At 31.8% G+C, this 20,831-nt stretch overlaps 3 protein-coding genes across 5 annotated transcripts; 2 read left to right on the forward strand and 1 right to left on the reverse strand.

The window, feature by feature from the left end:
• Nucleotides 1–572: 572 nt before the first annotated feature.
• Nucleotides 573–6,096, reverse strand: LOC105800605 (actin-related protein 9). Of its 3 annotated transcripts, XR_008188857.1 has the most exons (21): nt 5,943–6,096; nt 5,766–5,838; nt 5,569–5,678; nt 5,397–5,456; nt 5,234–5,299; nt 5,033–5,135; nt 4,639–4,847; nt 4,289–4,409; nt 4,047–4,111; nt 3,698–3,787; nt 3,443–3,493; nt 3,182–3,313; nt 3,002–3,091; nt 2,859–2,929; nt 2,581–2,780; nt 2,452–2,495; nt 2,332–2,381; nt 1,893–1,938; nt 1,426–1,476; nt 925–1,125; nt 573–815 (listed from the first exon to the last, which is right to left on the reverse strand). XR_008188857.1 is itself a non-coding variant. In XM_052621098.1 (20 exons), the coding sequence occupies exons 1-20, from the start codon at nt 5,943–5,945 to the stop codon at nt 982–984; spliced, it is 1,779 nt and encodes a 592-aa protein (XP_052477058.1). In that variant the 5' UTR covers nt 5,946–6,096; the 3' UTR covers nt 573–981. The 3 variants fall into 3 exon arrangements, 2 of the variants coding, with proteins under 2 accessions (XP_052477058.1, XP_052477059.1); XM_052621098.1 differs by having other exon boundaries at nt 573–1,125; XM_052621099.1 differs by lacking the exons at nt 5,569–5,678; nt 5,766–5,838; nt 5,943–6,096 and having other exon boundaries at nt 573–1,125; nt 5,033–5,162; nt 5,397–5,453.
• Nucleotides 6,097–7,029: 933 nt separating this feature from the next.
• Nucleotides 7,030–8,576, forward strand: LOC105800606 (1-aminocyclopropane-1-carboxylate oxidase homolog 3). The gene is made up of 3 exons (XM_012631822.2): nt 7,030–7,709; nt 7,786–8,107; nt 8,201–8,576. The coding sequence occupies exons 1-3, from the start codon at nt 7,156–7,158 to the stop codon at nt 8,474–8,476; spliced, it is 1,152 nt and encodes a 383-aa protein (XP_012487276.2). The 5' UTR covers nt 7,030–7,155; the 3' UTR covers nt 8,477–8,576.
• Nucleotides 8,577–8,639: 63 nt separating this feature from the next.
• On the forward strand, nt 8,640–10,376 carry LOC105800607 (1-aminocyclopropane-1-carboxylate oxidase homolog 1). Its single transcript, XM_012631823.2, has 3 exons — nt 8,640–9,163; nt 9,471–9,792; nt 9,893–10,376. Exons 1-3 carry the CDS (start codon nt 8,643–8,645, stop codon nt 10,142–10,144), a joined length of 1,095 nt encoding a protein of 364 aa, XP_012487277.1. The 5' UTR covers nt 8,640–8,642; the 3' UTR covers nt 10,145–10,376.
• Nucleotides 10,377–20,831: the final 10,455 nt, after the last annotated feature.

Genomic DNA, 20,831 nt, shown 5'->3' on the forward strand with positions numbered 1-20,831 from the left:
CCAATGCTGCCACGGGAGACTTCAATGCCCATTAGCTTCAATATTCATGATCTTATAGATACACTTTTTTTTATTACATTTTTCGCAAGGTTCAATGGGAATGGAACAAAATGGATGATTGGACTGCAAGGACATGATTGGGGCTGCAATTTATGTTTGACGATTGCCGGTTTGTTACTATATTTGTGAAACAAATAAACAAAATGTATAGGTTGTTTCATTTTCAAAATAATAAGTCACATCCCTTAAATGTGACAACTGTTGTATTTGTTTAAAAGATTGTTTATTTAATTGAAAGTTGGGTAAACTTTTACTCATATGTAATATTGAAGTTGATCTCTAGTTTGCGTTGCCTTCAATATTTTTTTATAAACTACTTTAATATTGGCACCCACCAAACGAGGGTGGGCGTGGCATATTTAGCCGACCGACCCTTTTCTACTATTGGGCTCTTTACTCCATCGGGGAGCTTTCGCATTATGAAGCTACGTCACTCATATTACCATCTCATTAACAGCCATGGCAGCTCAAAACTATGAAGAGAAAGAAAGGGGCTTTGAGGGAACAGGATGTCAGAATCGATCCAACAAAAGTTATCCCCATTAACAATGAAAATTAGTGATACATGCCATACAAAGTTGATGATGCATCGCATTCTAGTTTGTATTGATTATGCTGAAGATTCTGGACTGCAAACTCCCATGGATATACAAGTTTCTTAAAACAAAAACGAACCCCGCCAAGGAGCAGCAGTATGTGTTCTAATAGACAAGTGCTTTTCTAATCCCAAACTGCAGTCAACTAGTCACTTGCTCCTGAAAACGACAAAATGAAGAACCATTGGCATGTCTCAGTAGTTTCTAGACAGCTACAGTGTGTGGATTAGGAACTTAATGCCTTGTTTACTTTCCAAGAGAATATCACCTTCAACCTTGTAGATGACCACTGGTTTTAGAGAAGTTTTCACCTATCTACCAGCTTCTACGAATTTATGTAACACATTGCCTGTGCCTGAAGAAAATAAGAATCCTTGTATTTCCTGCCACTCCCGATGTGAATCCCATTCCGGATCCAGTCCTCTCGATGTACCCATGCATCCCGCCCAAAATCTAGGACTCCAAGGATCTGTAATAATCATCATGGTATAAGCAAACATTTCAAGTAATCTTAATCTAGAGTCTAGACTAGCTAACACAACACAAGGAACTAGCATAAAAAGCTAACACAACAGTTAACCTAGTCTCTATGCTAGTTACATATAAATACAGTAATTCTGGTCCCGTACTTACCGATGTGAATATCAAAAAAACCTCACTCTCATGAAGATATTGCATAAGCAAATTCAATGAACAAGTGCATTTGCATTGTACCAAAAACAAAAGAAACCCAAACATGGAAGAAGAAAAAGGATGGAAGATGACTTACAGCTCCGCCTTTCCAGGACACAAATGTTGGATTCGTTCTTGATTGCAAAACCTATTTCACAGGTGAGATCCAAGAATACCAAAACCATCATCCGTAATTGAAAAAAAAAAAAAACTAACCATACGTAAGCAAAAGGAAACCCAAACAACGTTGAACCTAATTCAAGTATAAAGCTAACTTCAACTGATCATGAGATACGTTAGACATAAAAGAATAAATTTTTTTTCTTTGAGTTACAATACAAAGAGTTAAATCTAAATGTCTTTCGACCCTACATATTCCTTTTGCACCAATTGTTATGTCCAGAGCAACATAACTCACTGAAGAGGAATATTAAAATTAAGTTCATCTAAACATCAAGATTAGAAAATATACTCGAATTCTAACCATATTGAAGTGGCCACAATCTAGTGCAGAAGACAGATGTAGCAAAATTTTAACGAATATTAAAATCAGGCAAGACTTACCTCAACAGTATGAATTGCTTCATTTGAAGGAATGGTTTGTAAGACTCTGCAAGCATATAAAAAAGAAGAAACAACGATGGTCTGGTGAAATGATTGCACACAACTTTAAAAAAACATTAAGAAAATGTTCACCATTATGGAGACCAGAAAAAATTGGATCTCAATATTAACTTGCAAGTTACCCACTAATCTAGAAGAATTATTACCAATTTCTTGACGGTCAATGAATGCAATTAATGCATTCTTAGTCAACACTGCCTATAGAGAACTAGGGACTTTGGGCTAACCCATGTAAGTGCTATTCAAGCCTTATACAACAACTTTTGCAGGCAAGGATCCTCGTAGTTAGCTATAATGCTGGATTCCCAATTAATGCATATATTAACTGCTATTTGCATAAAGTAGGAGGACAACAAAGGGGGAAAGGAGAGAAACCAACCTCTCTTCCACAGCAGGAATTAGCCCACCAGTTAAAGCCACTCCACCAATCTGAAGCACAAAACAATGTTAAAAGTTACAGTTTTTAATAAATAAAAGCATATTGTCTTAAGAATCTCACCAATTGTATGCTACAAAACAATTTTCTTTGCAAGTCTATGCGACCTGTCAATTGAACACAGCTAATAAGTTAGTTTGAATGGTACTATAGCTTATTTGAATGTGCTAAATTAGCAGTGTGCAGACATACCAGTTGAAAGAATACTGCTGGTTATGGCTTCTGCTAGGCCAACCTTCTCTTCTTTCTTAGGTTTCATTGAGACAAATGGATAGTTATCCCACATTTGTAAACCAACATTACTGCCAGGATAAAGACCGTCTGGCATGTCAGATCTTCTTGGGAATTCAATATGCCATGTTTCTTCCAGCATATCTTCATAGTCATGAAACCTGGTGAAGCACACCATCAAAATAGCCCTACAGGAAATAATTTAAAACTACTCCCAAACTTGAACAAGTATTACTAACCAAGAACGGGGTGGTGGAGGATATAAATCAGGAATCAAAAGCGTTGGGTAGAACAAACCCATAGGAGGAACCTACTTAAAATGAACCATCAATAGTAAATCCTTCAAGAGAAGAAAGGAAATGATATCTAAGTTAAAACATACATTCAGAGCAGTTAGCCTCGTCTTATGAGATCCTGCAGGCATGGCATCCTCATAAGAATGAACTACAGCAATAGCATCAAGTTCACCCTCCTGTGCAACAGTGCATTGAGAAAGTGCAATAAGATTATTTCCACAGCAAATAAACCTAAGAATACCAGGTCCAGAAGCCAAATGATTCACCTTGATTTCACAGTAGGACTCTTTTAACCTGTTCAGCATCAATAGATCTATAGGCTTTGTCAAAATATCAGTACGAATTTGTGGCCATGTCTGATGGTGCCTCTGGGTCCAAAGAAGACATCTTGATATATCCTGGAAGAGTAAATACAAATGATGAAATAGCCAACAAAAAGAAACGTACATTGACAAACATTCAATAATGAAGCTTCTTCCTCTGCATGAAGAAAGCTGAGAGGCAGAAAGAATGATGAGAATTCAAACCTCTCCACCAAATGGTAAAGTCTTCTCTGTATTAGGTAGAGCCACTCCATCCTGCACATAATAAGAGTTCTTAGTAGAGTAAGACCGCAACACTCTCAAATTAGTCATTTCCCAGTTATGCCACAAATAATAGAACCAAGCATGAAATCAATAGAAAAAGACTAATTTGAGAGTAGAGTATTCCCTTCAACAGAAGAAAAAGAATGAATGTACACAAATTATAATAGAGATCTATTTGAATTTTGAATCAGTTACCTCAATGCAAATAACTGATGATACTTGAGCACCCAAATTTACAACACACGCCGTTGATAATCCGTTCCCAAAAACTGCTGCCAGGCCTTCCTGAGATAATCATATTTGAAGCAAATATTACACAATGAGTGATTTTCTACTTAGACATTTCTACTGGTAAAGCTGGAAAAAGGATCTAATGAGATAATCAGTAAGACAGAAAAAATACACTATCAAGACAGGATACCTGTCATCAAGAAGGTTTTTTTGCTTATAAATTTGAGTATTATATGACATAGACACAAAAGTAATGCTGGTATCGCAACTTGATCCACGTTTGCATCTAAAAAATATGAGATAAACTTCTCACCTGGTGTACCACTGCTGAGCTAAAGCGCAAATCTCGCAGTAAAATAGATAAGATTTCCTTTATCTCTGCTTGCAAAACCCATAAAATTTGAAGTTACAAAACATTCCATATAGTAAGAGTGAGGAATGATCTTACTGACACACATATAAACTGGATCTGGAACTTTTACCACAAATACATAGTACAGAATCAAAGGGACGGGACTTGCTACAATTAGAAAACAATAATCAATTTTTACATACCACGATTATCAAATGTCTCTGGAACAACAAGAATAGCAGAATATAAGCTCCTTTCTTGGTGAGGGATATGCAATTTCTCTAACAAAATCCAGTCCCATAGAGCATGCAGATCTTCAAGGACCTGCAAAATGATAAAGTAAGTTTAAGAAAGTAGATTAATTGTCCTGTTTTTAAATAACAGTGCAACTATCTCATATTTAAGTTGTATTATCTCAGTGTAAACAACATACTGAGCAGGATCAAGATAATTCAATATTTAATTGCAGTGATGTCATTTGTTAGACCCTAAAAGGAGAAATAACAAGCACATTGCTTCAATATACAAATGTTGACAAGAATATTGACAGGACCTGCTGCATGGGGTAATGTTGTGAAATATTTAGATGACCTCTACGAATAAGACGCCTTAAGGAGTATGGCTCAGTGGGAGATATCCTTAGTGCTTCCTCACCAAATATGACCTCCCTGAACTTGAGTTCAGCCAAAGTAGGTTCCTTCAATTCAGTACCTTCATTTTGAACCAAGGACTCAGCTATGACACTTTTATCTGATGAACTTTCTGCACAACCAATATCCATGTATAAGAAGCTCAAAGTGAAACTAGAGAAATTGAACTCACAGATCCAAAGAATCCGCCTAGAATTAGAAGCAATAAAGGTGCAACACAATACTTCATAGAGCCACTCAACCACAAGTAAACTTGATAAGTAGGCACAAGGCAAAAAAATTGGAATTTCCAATCACCTTGTGGCACTGATGAATTTAGGTCCTTCACATGTGTATCAGTCCAAGTGAAGGCTCCATCCTTCCTTGTATTCTGAGGATTATACCCATCAACACGTCCCATCTGCTTATTACCTTAAGAGATTTAGCACTACAAGCTCCAATAAGTCAATAGATAGCTACCACTAGTGGCCATACTTAGCTTCAGCTTAAAATCCTTACCTTTCGTGGAACAGAATTATTGGCAACCTCTTCATCAAGGAAAGGTATCTTCAACAACGACGCAATCTTTCAAACAAACATTGAATTCCAACTTGGGTTACTACATAAAACAAGTTGACATTAAAAAAAAATGAAAGCCAACATGAACACACTCATGACTCACCACATCATATGCCTTTTCCCGCTCCATATGCTGCGCTGTGGTAACTTGAGAATTAAGCAACTGAAAAAGAAGAAGAAGAAGAAGAAGAATCCAAATTTTCATCCAAACAAATCCCAAATGAAAAACAAGTGAAAAATAAGGGGTGAGATATAGTTAAAAAAGAGGGGTGAACCTGATCCTGAACATTTAACTTGGGTAACTGGTTGCTGCGACGAGCAATGCAATGAGGAATGCTAAAAGGAGAGTCTTGCTTAGCTAACCCTACTCTAATATTTGCAGAACCTAAGCAAAATTAACAAGCAAATTAATCCATTACCCGAGTTCTGTAATTTCAAAATTTGGAGGAAAATCGTTAAAAAAGGGAGTTACCTGGGTTGATGACGACGAGATTAGAGCCACGTTCAGCGAGGAGTTGAGAAGGAACCACTGTTTTCAAATAATCCTGCAAAAACCCAAAACGATTAGTGTCACAAAAGATGGAAACTTTCGAAAAAATTATGAACTTTCTTTTTGGGAATATGATTAGGGTTTCTTGGTTTCAACTACCATGAGAAAAATGAGAGAATGAGCTTTCCTTCTCTTGAAGAAGTTTTCAGCTTAATATTATTTCTTCATTCACTTTGTTTTCTGTTTCACCTTGAAACCCACTGCCATTTTCCCAGTGTTTTATTTCGAAGCGTAAAGGACCTGGAAACGATGACGTTTTACGTTGTGAATGTTCTTTCTTTCATTTGATATTAAAAACATATAATTTTAAAATATACTAACTTTTAATTTTTATACATTTGAGATGTAGCTTTTTTTTTAATTTTATTTTTAATAATAATTCACTATTTTTTAATTTAAAAATTATATTTTTATAACACTGGAAAATATGAATTAAATCAGACCATTAAATAGAATTTTAAAAAATATTAAACTGATACAAATTAATTAAATTCAACGATTATATCATTTTTATTTTTATAAATTTTAATTATTTATTTAATCGAATAAAATTTGATTATTTTAAAATTTAGTTTTTTCCTCCAAATTGCATCTCCAGTATCTAAATGGACCAGAGGCTCAAAAACAATTTCTATCATTAAACATGTGAGATCCAGTTAAAATATACAATAAATTTATGTATTTTTATAAATTTAAAATTTAATCTTTATACTATTCTTTTTATGGAGGTTAGTTTGACTATTTTCTAGATTTCAAAAGTCAACTCCAATTATTAATAAGGTTAATTTTTATTAAATTTATGGGTGTGACAAGATGAAATAAATAAAGAAATAAAACTCACCTAGCAATCATGTAATTAAAAAATAATATTGTAATGAATGTGAAATTAACAAAATAATTTAAACAGTGCTAATAAATAAACTTAAATTTAAAATTTTAAAAGTAGAAGGAGTAAATTGCTAAAATTAAATTTACAAAAACTAAATTTGAAATTTATCAACAACACATATTTTAAACATTATCACTTTGCATGATAAGAGGTTTATGTGGAAAAAGATGGAAAGCGAAATCATATTTCCCACTATATATGATTAGTGACTATTTATGTGTCCCATACCTTGGGTTTAATGGTCCATTATTTGTACACCATTAAAAACACCAATAGTTTGATTTTTCAAGCTACCTAATCATCTACTTCATGAAATTTGTATCATTTTCTCATTGGCTATAGAAAAATATCATAACTGTGATGGTTTACCATTATATATTCATATTAAGATGAGCTTGTTAGCATAAGATTTGAGTAGTCTAAATGGATTACTCACTGATAACCAAGTCCAAGTGTACCGATGAAGAAGATCCCACCACTCGAAAACCCGAATACGATCGACTAAGCAAATTGAAATCTTTCGATGAAACAAGAGCTGGTGTAAAAGGACTTGTTGATTCTGGAATCAAACATGTTCCAAGGATGTTTCATCATCAATTCGAGAATAACTCAGTTTCATGTGGCATACAGGTTAGTATTCCCATTATAGACCTCGAAAAAGTGAAGCAAAATCGAACTACTCGTGAAGAGATCGTCGGGAAAGTTCGAAACGCGTCCAAGACATGGGGATTCTTTCAAGTACTTAACCATGGGATACCAATGAATGTCATGGAGGAAATGAAGGACGGTGCACGTAGGTTCTTCGAGCAAGACGTGGAGTCTAAAAGCCGGTTCTTCTCTCGGGATTACACGAAACGAGTGGTTTACAATTCGAATTTTGATCTTTATAGCGCACCGGCAGCTAAATGGAGAGATACAGTAGTGTGTTCCATGGCTCCTGATCCTCCCAAACCAGAAGAATTGCCTGCAGTTTTCAGGTACATGAAAATGTTCCTATGACTCGTCATTTTTCTTAAACGGACATGACATAACATGATTGTATTCAATTTGCAGGGATATAATGCTTGAATACTCGAAACAAGTAATGAATTTGGGGTATTTGCTGTTTGAATTACTGTCTGAAGCTCTTGGTCTGAACCCTGATTACCTAAAAGACATAGATTGTGCTAAGGGACTGGTCATGTTATCCCATTACTATCCGATCTGTCCGCAACCAGAACTGACTCTCGGTTCAAGCAAGCATGCAGACAATGGCTTCCTCACTATTCTCCTACAAGACAATGTTGGTGGTCTCCAAGTACTTCATCAAAATCAATGGATTAATGTACCCCCAACTCCTGGGGCACTAGTCATTAACATTGGAGATCTTTTACAGGCAAGTTAATCTCGTTCTGACTCTTCATTTTTCTTAAAACGTGTTCATATTCAACACCGTGACGCCATCCCCTCCCCTCTTTTTGTCCTTCAGCTTATATCAAATGACAGATTTACAAGTGTGGACCATAGAGTAGTAACAAATTCAGCAAGTCCAAGAGTATCAGTGGCAAGCTTTTTCACTACTGCTCTTGTACCAGATACAAGATTATATGGACCTATTAAGGAGTTGCTATCACAAAACAACCCTCCAAAATACAAGGAAACTACTGTTAAAGACTTTATTACATACTTCAACTCAAAAGGTCTTAGTGGTACTTCACCATTACCACATTTCAAGCTCTCTAAACCTAGCCATGGAGATAAATGATGTTTAATTGTAATCTTATTTTATAAACCTAAGCTATGTGTGCAATAATTTATGTGAATGTTGAAATGATGGGTTTACTATAAAGTTGAATTTTCATCAATCACTGAATGCTTTATTTTTTGACTTTTTCCATTTGCTGATAATTGCTCTGAGGAAGAGCGTTCTAATGGCGAAACCAAAGCCCGAATATGACCGAATTAGTGAACTGAAAGCTTTTGATGAAACAAAAGCTGGTGTTAAAGGACTTGTTGATTCTGGAATTAAACATGTTCCTCGGATGTTCCATTACAGACCAGATAAGTTAGACAAGAACTCATCTGTTTCTAATGGTATCCATGTTAGTATTCCGGTTATTGACCTCGAAGGAGTGAAGGAAGATCCAGGGACTCTTCGGAACATTGTCGACAAAGTTCGAAATGCGTCAAAATCATGGGGCTTCTTCCAAGTTGTGAACCATGGGATTCCATTGAGTGTCCTGCAAGATATGAAGGATGGTGTTGTTCAGTTTTTCGAGCAAGATTTGGAGGCGAAAAAGAAGTTCTTCACTCGGGATTATAGTACAAAAAAGGTGGCCTACAACAGCAATTTCGATCTTTATAGTTCACCAGCAGCTAACTGGAGAGATACACTGTTCTGCCTTATGGCTCCTAATCCCCCCATGCCACATGAGTTGCCGGAGGTGTCCAGGTATCTTATTACATATGTGAAGTGTTTTGTCCTGGTTATGACAAAGTTACAGAACTCCGGTTACCACCCTTCCGAATCGAATAACTGGAACATGATACAAAAGAGTCCACATCACAGTGGTCCTACATAGACTTTTATTCAATTGGTTTTTTATCCACAATCAAGTGATAAATTAGAGCCATACTTATTTACGTGCCCAAGTTGGAAACCTCATAATATCTAGTGGTGTATGTATGTATGTATGTATGTATGTATGTATGTATGTATGTATGTATGTATATTCAAGTGTGTGTTTGTACATATGTAGGGATATAATGATGGAGTACTCAAAGCAAGTAATGCAATTGGGCTGCTTGCTACTTGAGTTACTCTCAGAAGCTCTAGGATTGCAGCCTGATCACCTAAAAGACATGGGTTGCACTCAAGGTCTCGGCATGTTATCGCATTATTACCCTGCTTGTCCACAACCAGAACTCACTCTCGGTACAACCAAGCACTCCGACAACGACTTCCTCACCGTGCTCCTACAAGACCATATTGGTGGACTCCAAATCCTTCACCAAAACCAATGGGTTGACGTACCCCCAACTCCCGGTGCACTAGTCGTTAACATTGGCGACCTTCTACAGGCAAAGCTTTTTATCTTTTAAGAATAACTGCATGAACCAATTAGGATAAACTTGGTTTTGCAACTAATTCGACATTCTAATGATGTTTTTTTTTTTGCAGCTAATATCAAATGATGGTTTTAGAAGTGTGGAGCATAGGGTAGTGGCAAATTGTGTAGGACCAAGAGTATCAGTGGCCTGCTTTTTCAGTACATTTTTTTTGCCAGATTTAAGAACTTATGGACCTATTAAGGAGTTAATATCAGAAGAAAATCCTCCAAAATACAGGGAAGTCACCATGAGGGAATATGCTGGTTATTACAATGCAAAAGGCCTTGATGGTACGTCTGCCCTGCTGCATTTCAAGCTCTAAACATGGCCATGGAGTTTCCATTACTTATAGAACTTATGAACCCTTTATATAGCATAAGCATTGTTGATACCATGTGTGTTGTTTCTAGTGTTCTTTGGGTGCTAAAGCTATAGTTGTTTATAATTTCTTGTTGGTGATATGTTATGATGGTTAAATTCTGCTATTAAATCTCATACTTTATGTATTTTGTGGATTTAATACTTGTGTTTAAATTTGATTATTTCAGTCCCTATATTTTTAGAATTTTAAGATTTTAGTTTTAATTAAATGATAACTATTAAATTAATTAAATTATGTTATCTTTAAAACTTAATCCGTAGTAGCTAAAATAAATGATTTAATTTAATTTAATATGTTATCATAAAATTATTTTTTAATAATTTAATTATATGATTATATTAGTTGTGCTTCAAAGTTTCAAATCCATCTGATGTTTAAATTATAATATCAGTTAATAATATGGAGTTTATCCGTACATGATTGATGGGTGTCGAATCCACCAACATAAACCTACGCCTAATTTGCGATTTCAGTAGTATAGGGAGTAGGGTCGATCCCTCAGAGACTGGGTTTACTGTAAATTGTTGCTCTCTTGACCAGATTTATGTCGGGGCAGCTGTCGCGCCCAAGAAATTCGGGGGGATGAAATTTGAAGACCTGAAATAAACAGAAAAATAACGTAAAAAGTAAAAGTTAAAAACAGAATAATAAAAACAGTGAAATAAATATGAAGAAAAATTAATTAGAATAAGCTCAGCCTTAGGCACGGATTTTTCCTCGTCTTTGAACCGATCCTCGAAATTAGATGAACTCTTCTTTTCCAATAAGCTAGTTATAGCTACCAAGGACGCCTCGGACACCAACTCTTCCTTGTGTAAATTAGTTATGGAACGTCCAATAACTAACCCTTACCGATCGAACAACCACGAAACGTTTGTGATTTAGAACTCCGGCAGCTTTGCGTTCTAGAAGAGCCTAGCTCGAACCAATACCCTCAACCGTGTGGGATATTTAAATCCGGTTACTACTTCCCTTGACGGAACCAAACAACAATCTCCACTTGGCACGCCAATGTGTTCACAGAAAACCGATTAGAAACGTTCCTTTCGGAATTCCAACTGTACGTCTAACCACACTAAATCAAACGACATCTTTTTTGACTTAATGTTGATTTGACTCTGTGAGCTGACAAAATCATACTCTTAATCCGGAGAAGTAATAAGTACTGGAATTTTAGGAGTTGAATTGCTCGGGTTCGTAACTCACGAGTTATGACGAGGCTAATTCCGGCATAAAGCTGAAAATGGGTTTAGTTAACTAAGGTTTGGGACATGATGGTATTGGGCATAATTGGATAAGGTAAAAATGGGTGGAAGGATTGGTGACGTGATTGAGTATAGGGGTTGGAAAAATATATTAAAGTGGGGTGGTTGACTATTGGAAAATGAAAAGGGAATTTTGAAAAAGGAATTGCAAATGGCTAAAGTTGGTGGCTGCTAGGATTTAACAAATTGAAGGAAAAGAAACTAAAGAAACAACAAATGAAATCGTGACAAGAAGAGAGAAAATATATTGAAAGATGAAAGCTTAATATTTTGATTGATGAATAAATGAACAATGTAGCCTCTATTTATACTAGTGGCTTTACTAAATTAGGAGCCAACTAGTCATAGAAAATTAAGGAAAAAAAAATTATTCCATGATATAAAATAAATCCCAAAATAATCTCCCCCACTAAGTCAACAAAATTTTCAGCTAATTAATATTGGAAAAATTCTACTTTGGCCCTCCTTCTTTGCTTCTTTCTTTAATTTGGCCCAATTGTTTCCTTTTTCTTCTATTTAGCCCCAAATTGCATTCCTGCACAAAATTTAATAAATATGGCAAAATTAGTGGTGTATTCTCATAAATTAACCAATTTAATTACATAAAATATGTAACTTTAGCATTTAATCAATGATCAATGATTTAAAACCTTTTGTATCCAACAAATAAATAAACATTTTAAAGTAAATAACACGTGAAATATAATAATGAAATTATTAAAATATTAAGATATAATAATTTTTCTCCCAACTTTGCAAAAAAAATTATTTTAGCTTTCTATTTAATTTTCTTCTTTTTAATTATTGAACTTGTATTTTTATCAAATCATCCCAAAATAGATGGAAAAAGTGGCATACACATGGATTGCCACATAGATAACATGTCAACATTTAATTAGTTTTAAAAATTTTAAATTTTTAAATATTTTTATACTTTTTTAAAAATTAAATGCTTTTTATAATTTTTTGAATTTTAAAATTTTAAAAAGTAATTAAATGATGACATGTTATCCACGTGACAATCAATGTGTATGCCACATCAGCAAAGTGAAAAATATTAACTTTTTCATCTTTTTTGGGTGATTTGAAAAAAAATCAATTTGCATGGGAAAAGTTTGATTTAATGTGTAATTTTATACATAAATTTTGATTTTGTGCAATTTTATATATGAAATTTTAATTTGATCTAATTCTCACAAATTATTAACACAATTATTTATATAACATCATTTAATATTTATACATAATTATATTTATCCAATATAAAAATAAATTGATATATTTATTTCTTTAAATGTGTGTGATTAAATCAATTAAAGTTTCATTTGTATAATTACACAAATCAAAATTCATGTAACAAATTACACATTAAATTAAAGTTTATTTATAAATTTGAAATTGATCCCTACGCGTTTAGATTCAATAAAATTAAAAACAAAGTATGATAAATAAAATTAAGTTCAATACAAAAGCAAGTAATGAATAGTTACATATTTATATAAAGCCTCTAATTGAAATGAAGTTAGGAGTTAATCGGACATTAATTTAATAGGACATTATTAAAATATTTTTATTTTTATAAAATAATAAATATTAATACTATGACAATTCAATGGAGTATTAGTTTAATTGAATAATGAATAAAATAGAATTGCAAGTTATTTTAATTGATGATGTGTTGTGCAGATTTATGTTTTCACGTTGGTTAGAGTCTCATCTAACAAGTTATTCATGTTATTTTGGTATTAAATTATTGAAATAAAATCTACACCTATATATTAAAGTAAACTTGAAAAGATCTTCTCTATGCTGACTCATAGCACACCTCCACCACCCTTCTTTTCTTTCCATTTTCTTTTATATTTTATAAATTTACTCATTATATTTTAATTTCTCATATAATTCCGTCTTTATTTTTTTCAGTGTTATTAATTAGTTTAAATAGTTAATATACTTAATTTTTTAATTAAAATATTCCATAGTTATATATAATTTGAAAGTAGATTTATAAATCCAAAAAATAAAATGATTAAATTTTTGAAAATAAAAGTAGGAGGGCTAAATTCCAAATGTATTAAGTGTAGAGACGTAGAATCATAGTTGTTTAAATCAACCGGGATATCGGTCTAGCTGATCTGCAAACTGGTCGAACCAAGCTAAAAACTGATTAAATTAGTGATTTATTCAATCGAACCATACGAACCAGTAACTCTTATATTATAAATTTTAAAAATTACTCTATTATTTGATATAAATAAATAATGAATCCAAGGAGTGATGGTGCCACCTTGATATAAGATTTTTAAAATTCATTAAATTAATTTATAATCTTAAAGAGATGATTTGGGAGATTAGAACTTAAAATTTTACCAGTTTATTTATGTTTTAATGCATTTATTTAGAAGATAAAACTGGTAAATTAAGCATGGTATATTTTTACGTTTTAAGTCTTTATTAATATTCTGGACATTTTCTTTATCTCATGATAAAAATAAAATCTGCAGTCTATTTTAAAAATTCACAGCGATAAGCTTCTATTTTAGTTTCAAGGATATCATAATTTTTATTTTTAATAATATATGCAATTTTTATCTATGTAAATTTCACAGTATATGCTTCTTCTTTTTAAATTCCTTTTAAGAACGTGGAGGCTTTTGTCTCAAAATGATAAATGGTATTTATTTTTAGTCCTTAAAAGAAGTTTTTGAATTTCGGATACGCAGGAACCAAATTAGGCAAATTGTCAACATATATTGAATTTGTGAAAAGGACAGAGACACGTGGTTGGTATTTGTTTTTCTGTTTTGATCCCTTTTATTCAACATCAAAAAAACGCGATGATGGAAGTTGTTGAGAATTGAGATTAGAGCCTTCACATTTACTCACATTTTGTTTCAAATGCTTTAAGAGGGGACAAGATTTTATATATGGTAAAATTAATTTCAATGAGATTAATTACTGTAATGATGGGATAAAAATCAATAATAAGATGTGTTTGGATTCAAAGAAGACATAATATATAAAAAAAATATAATTTTATAATTTTAAAGAAACGTAAACACAATTTCAACTTATTCAGGTATATATTTTAAATCTAGAATGTAGGTTTACGTATGGTCACGAAGCTCATTAATTTAATTAATTGTTCATCTGTGTTCTAAGAAATGTGTACCACCAATTTTACTAGTTTCACTTCATAGATAAAGTAATCTCTTTTCAATTTTGCTTTTACACGAAAAATCTAGTACAAAATTCCAACTTAACATTCTTTTTACTTTACTTACCAATATTCCAATTTAATTATACCAATACCAACCACAAAGAAAGCTCCAGCCTTTGAAAATTTTGCCAACCGTTCGTACACTTGGTAAAACTTTGTTTATGGATTTTATTTTTCTTTGATGTGAAACTTTTCTTAAATATTTTCTTCCTACCAACATTTTTAATAATTATTTTATATATTGAATCAAAATTTATGTATGATTTTAAATTTTATAAAATTTAAAAATTAAAATTAAGGATGGATGTTAAAACTTATCTATATGTTCTCATCTAGTTAACTTAGGAATGCAGAATCGAGCGAAGGTAAATTTTATCAAATTTATCATTTCTCTTCCTTGTGGATGCTAAAACTTGAATAACACTTGCGATTTTTATAAATGTTTGATGCATCCATATATCAAACTCCATTCCATTGAATATTTATTATTCTTTCATATAATTTTAATCTAGGAATACCTCATCTAAATATTTTAGTATTTATCATATAACATATTGTTATATTCTTCTATCATTCGGACACGTGTACATTGTTGATCTATGTGTTGGCTCCCTTTGAAGCAGTGCTTCGGCAAGTCACCCATATTTAAGTGTAAATATTATCATTGTGTGAATACACTTACAAGACAATAGTAAATCCATTTAGGCATAACTACCTCATACTGATAAAGTTTCATGATATAAGGACATGATTATTCTTTACGCATTTAGGAGGGGTTAAATGAATATCATGTCACGTCATACTAACAAACAAGAGGACCTTTCTTATAAATACCCTAATAAACAATGAAGAAATGATCGATCTTTTAGCACTCTAAAGTTACTCCGGGCAATTGTCTTCTTGATCAACTTGTCCTCTTGTTCGTATTTCAGCTTTCAATCTCTTTAGACGAACCGTTCTCTATTGCACCTTCGTGATCTCCTCCCTACTCCTCTTGGTCCTTTTTCCTTGTTGTACGCAATATCAACTCATATAATGTAATGACCCAAAATTCACGGACATCAGAAAAGAGTAGTATCGGGCCTCCGTCTTAGAAAATTGAACCTGTAGATAATTATTAGAAATATTTATGAGTCTAGTGGTGTGTCTAATTATGTTTTAATTAAGTAAATTTATCCTAATTTAGAGTAATTAGTAAGAAGAGACTAAAGTGAATAAAGGTTAAAAGTTTAATTGTAGATTAGAAGGAAGAAATAGAGACCAGATAGGTAAATAAGCCAATGGCTTAAGATTAGGCGGCAATACATGGAAAAATCTTAGATTTTTCTTGATTTATAATATAAAAATATTATTTAATTAAAATATTATAAATTATATTAATTAAAGTTAAGATATTATATTATAGGAAATGAATAAGATGAAGACAATTGTATGGTGATAAAATAATACATGTGTAAAATATATAAAACATACTTGTAATAAAATAAAATATTTTCTTATAATTTAAGTAAAATATATTTGTGAATTAAATAATATTATATTATTATTATATATTGTTATTATTATTATTAACTAATACATAAAAGAAATAAAATAAAAGAAACAAAAGAAACAAAAGAAGAAAAGAAACAGAGACCATTCGAAGCAGGGAAGGAAAAGAAAGAAAGAAAGAAAAGGAAAAACTAGGGTTTAAGGATTTAAGCTTTAATTTGGTAAGTCAATCAAGTCCTTTTCTTTTAATTTTGATGTTTTAGAAGTTTTAGAATAAAGTTTTGTTGAATTTAAGCTAAAATTTTGTAAATTCTTAGATTTTTGAATATGATTCATGTTGAACAAAAAATGAATTAGGAATTTAAATGATAGAATTTCTAGTTAGAATTGATAAAAGGATTAAATTGTAAAGTAATCTATAAGTTTTATGTTGTAGTGTAATACCTCTTATCCGAGACCGTTTCCGGAGTCGAGCATGAGGCGTTACTTGACTTAACTTAAAAGTTCGGGGCATAAAAATTTACTTTTAAAAGTTATTTCACTGTTTATAATAAGGTTGTTCACCTGCGCAGCAGTCATTAAATTAATTATAAATAAATTTAAAAAACTCGAAATTTAGATCCGTAAATTTTCCCTGAAACTAGACTCATATATATTCTTATCATAAAATTTTCAGAATTTTTGGTTCAGCCAATTAGTACATTTTATTAGTTAAAGTCTCCCTTGTTTCACTGATCGACTATCCTGACCTCTCGTCACTGAAATTCAATTATCTCATTGTACAGACTTAATATGGTGCTTCCAATTATTTCTAATTGAAATAGACTCATTAAGGAATCTAAACATATAAACTATAACTCATAATTACTTCTATACAATTTTTAATAAATTTCTAAAGTCAGAACAGAGGACTTCAAAAAACATTCTTACCCTGTCTCACTAAAATTCAAATATCTAAAAACATATAACTCTTCTGCTTACTCTATTTCTTTCATGTGAAAGTAGACTCATCCAGCTTTAATTTCATATCTCACTCAGCTTCTAATTCAATTTCCACTATTTTTGGTGATTTTTCAAAGTTACGACAATGCTGCTGTCCAAAAACTGTTCCATTGAAATTTAAAAAAAAAATTCAATATAACCCCTTTATAATTATTTAACATTCCCTGCAAATTTCAAATTACAACCAATTTCAGTATTTCAACTAATTCATTTAAATACTAATAAAGTTCAACCAATCAACCATTCCAAGCTAAAAACATGTATATTTCATTGTCTAACACAACCATCACATTCAGATTTACTTTGCATTCTTAATCATTCATACTATTACTTTTTACTTCAATTCCCTATACATGCCATATAAATCAAAAAGTTGTTTAACAAAATATACCGGAGTAAATCTGGATAGTGTGATTCTTGATGTAGATCCGATCCTCCGAACGTATTTATATGTCAATCTACAAGAAACAATAAACACACACAAGTAAGCTTATAGAAAGCTTAGTAAGTTCATAGGCATTTAAGATAAATCTTACCGAACTAATCATAATAATTCATATCTTATTATTCACTACACTTCCTGCCATACACAATATCCAATAGATGAAATCATTTAATTGAGCTCAATTTCAACAACTACAATAAATCTACCACTTGAATATGAGTCTATGTAACACTTACCGACTTTATCAAATTAGTGAACGTCTTACGGAATTGAGTACTTCATTTCCTCGATGCCATAGTCCAACTACGGTCTTACACATAACACATACCGATGCCATAACCCAACTATGGTCTTACACTGATCAGATAAGTGTAGCTAAGCTACCACTTATCACTTATCATTTATCTCTTGTCACTGATCAGATAAGTGTAGCTAAGCTACCACTTATCACTTATCAATTGTCACTTGTCACTGATCAGATAAGTGTAGCTAAAACTACCACTTATCACTTGTCACTGATCAGAAGTACTCAAATCTGACGTTCCGCTCAATTTGATCATTTATTCGGTTTTCACATTGTTATTTTATTTTCAATCCATCAACAAATATATATCATCATAAACTATATAATTCATGAAATTAACATTTAATCGTTAAATTTCAGCCATATGAACTTTTACTTGACTACTTCGGAAAAGTTGCGGAAGTTTAGTGACTAATCGGTAATTTTCTCCTTTCCTCGTTTATCTTCGGGTGCTTGATCTAAAATACAAATTTATTCATTCATCAGCATCTAATTCAATTCTAATTCACAATTTATACCCATTTAATTTTCGAAATTACACTTTTACCCCAAACTTTACAGTTTTTACAGTTTGGTACCTACTCAATTAACCTCTCAATTGATCTAATTTTTCTCAATTAACACCTTGTTCAACTATTTTAGACTACTATATAGCCTTTTATATTCAAAACCGCAACACCAAACCCTAATTCCAAACTTTTTCACAATTAGGTCCCTAAAATCAATTTCTATCAAAATTACTTAATAAAATCATCATATAATAAAATTGAAGCTTTAATTCCATGTTAATTCATCATAAAAATTCAGCACTCATCAATGGTAACTCTCAAAATCAGCCATGAAATCAAAAACTAATGAAATAATTAGTTGGACGTAATTGTAAAAGTATCAAAATCACAAAAATTAGAAGAAATAATCAAGAATTAAACTTACATGATTCAAATATATGAAAAACCAGCTTGGAGGGACCATTCAATGGCGTTTTTTTTCTGATAAATATGAAGAATTGCCTAGAAACTCTTTTAATTAGGATTTTTATTTGTTAATTTTTACAAAATTTCCAATTTTGCCCTTATTACATCACTTTTTCAGATTTTTCTTCTCTTATGCCGTCTCAACTATTCCATATTGGCATATTTATGCCTTAAGTCCCTCCTTATTTACCACTTAAGCTATTTAATCATTTTAACAAATTTTACATTATTTTCAGTTTAGTCTTTTTAATTAATTGACCACCCAAACGTTAGAATTTTCTAACGAAACTTTACTACCAACTCAATGACACTCTATAAATATTTCTAAAAATATTTATGGCTCAATTTATGAGTTTGAGGTTTCGATACCTCATTTTCGATTCTAATTATTTTAATATTTATTCCTAGTACACTATTCACTATTTTAAAAATTTTCCTAACTTCACATTTAATTTATGCTCACTAAATTAATAATATTTTCTACTCATTTGTCAGATTTAGTGATCTCGAATCACCATTCCGACACCACTGAAAATTCAAGCCATTACATGTAGGGACTAAATTGAGGAAAATTCGAAATTAGTGAAATATGCTGAAAATTTAGTAGTTAAATTTGAGTTAGATAAAATTTGAATAGAAATAGAGTGTGAATTAAATTAGAAAAGTAGATAAATCTAGTTAGGATTAAATTGGAATTAAAGTATAAAATTGGATAGAAATTTTATTATTATTGTAAAATTTGTGTTGTAATTAAATATTTAATTATTTAATTTTCGTAGCTAATAAAGAATTTGAGGTATCAGCACAAAAAGGGAAGGAGAAGGTTGTCGAGGAGTAACTGCAAAATTCGAGTTTGTATTATTATAATTTAAATTATTTATTATTTTAATATTAAATTTAAATTATGTGTATGGTAAGCAAATAATAAGGTAAGTGAAATATAAGGTAAGTATTATTATTAAGTTGAAAGAAATTCAATTGAATAATGGATATATGTGTGGAATTGAAATGAATATTGACTTGAAAATGGAAAAGTAAAATTCAATTGAATTGTGTTTTGATTAGTGAATGAAAAAGTATAATTGATATTGAAAATGAATTATTGAAATAAAGGTGAAAATTGGATTGTGAAATTGAAATACCCTATTAACTAGTCGGACTGAGTCTGATATAATTGGCGTGCCATAGGATTTGGAAGAGTACGGGATTTATCGGCTTTGCCGATCAGGCACTTTATGTGTCGTACATCAGGCACTTTATGTGTCGTATCTCAGGCACTTTATGTGTCGTATCAGGCACCTCATGTGTCGTTTCAGGCACTTATGTATCGTATACTGATCAGGTACTATGTACCGCTTTAGGCACAAAGTGCCGTACTGGTGTGTTTGGATTGGAATCCGTGCATCCGTCAAAGTCCAGATTGTTAATAGGGTGAATAATTGAAATGAGAAAATCAAATGAATTTGATCGATTGCAGTATTGAATATGAGGAAATTTAAAATTGTGGATTGAAATTGAGATTGAAAACAAAAGGCATGAACTTAATGTTCAAGTAGTGATTGAAATTGTTACATGTGATATGTGATTGAAATTGAAGAATAGCTATAAATTTTATTGTTATTGTTAATTGATGAAAGTTTAAGAATTAATTGATAATTAAGAAGATGGATAGTTACATGCTTGGTAATTCTATTTCTTTATTGCTATTATAATTTGAATTATGATAATACCACTAAGTATAAAATACTTAGCGTACGGTTGTTTCCGTGTGCAGGTTAAAAAGGAGTTAAAGTCTCGGTTCAGCATCCAGGACAATCCCGACTCCAGCATAAAGATTTTGGTGATGTTTTCTTCCTTTAAGTGAAAGTGGCATGTACATAGGGATTATAATGGTTATTTTAGTATGTTATATAATTTTGTTGTAAA

This window comes from Gossypium raimondii, chromosome 9 (genome assembly GCF_025698545.1).
Source record: "Gossypium raimondii isolate GPD5lz chromosome 9, ASM2569854v1, whole genome shotgun sequence".
NCBI classification, from domain to species: Eukaryota; Viridiplantae; Streptophyta; class Magnoliopsida; order Malvales; family Malvaceae; genus Gossypium; species Gossypium raimondii.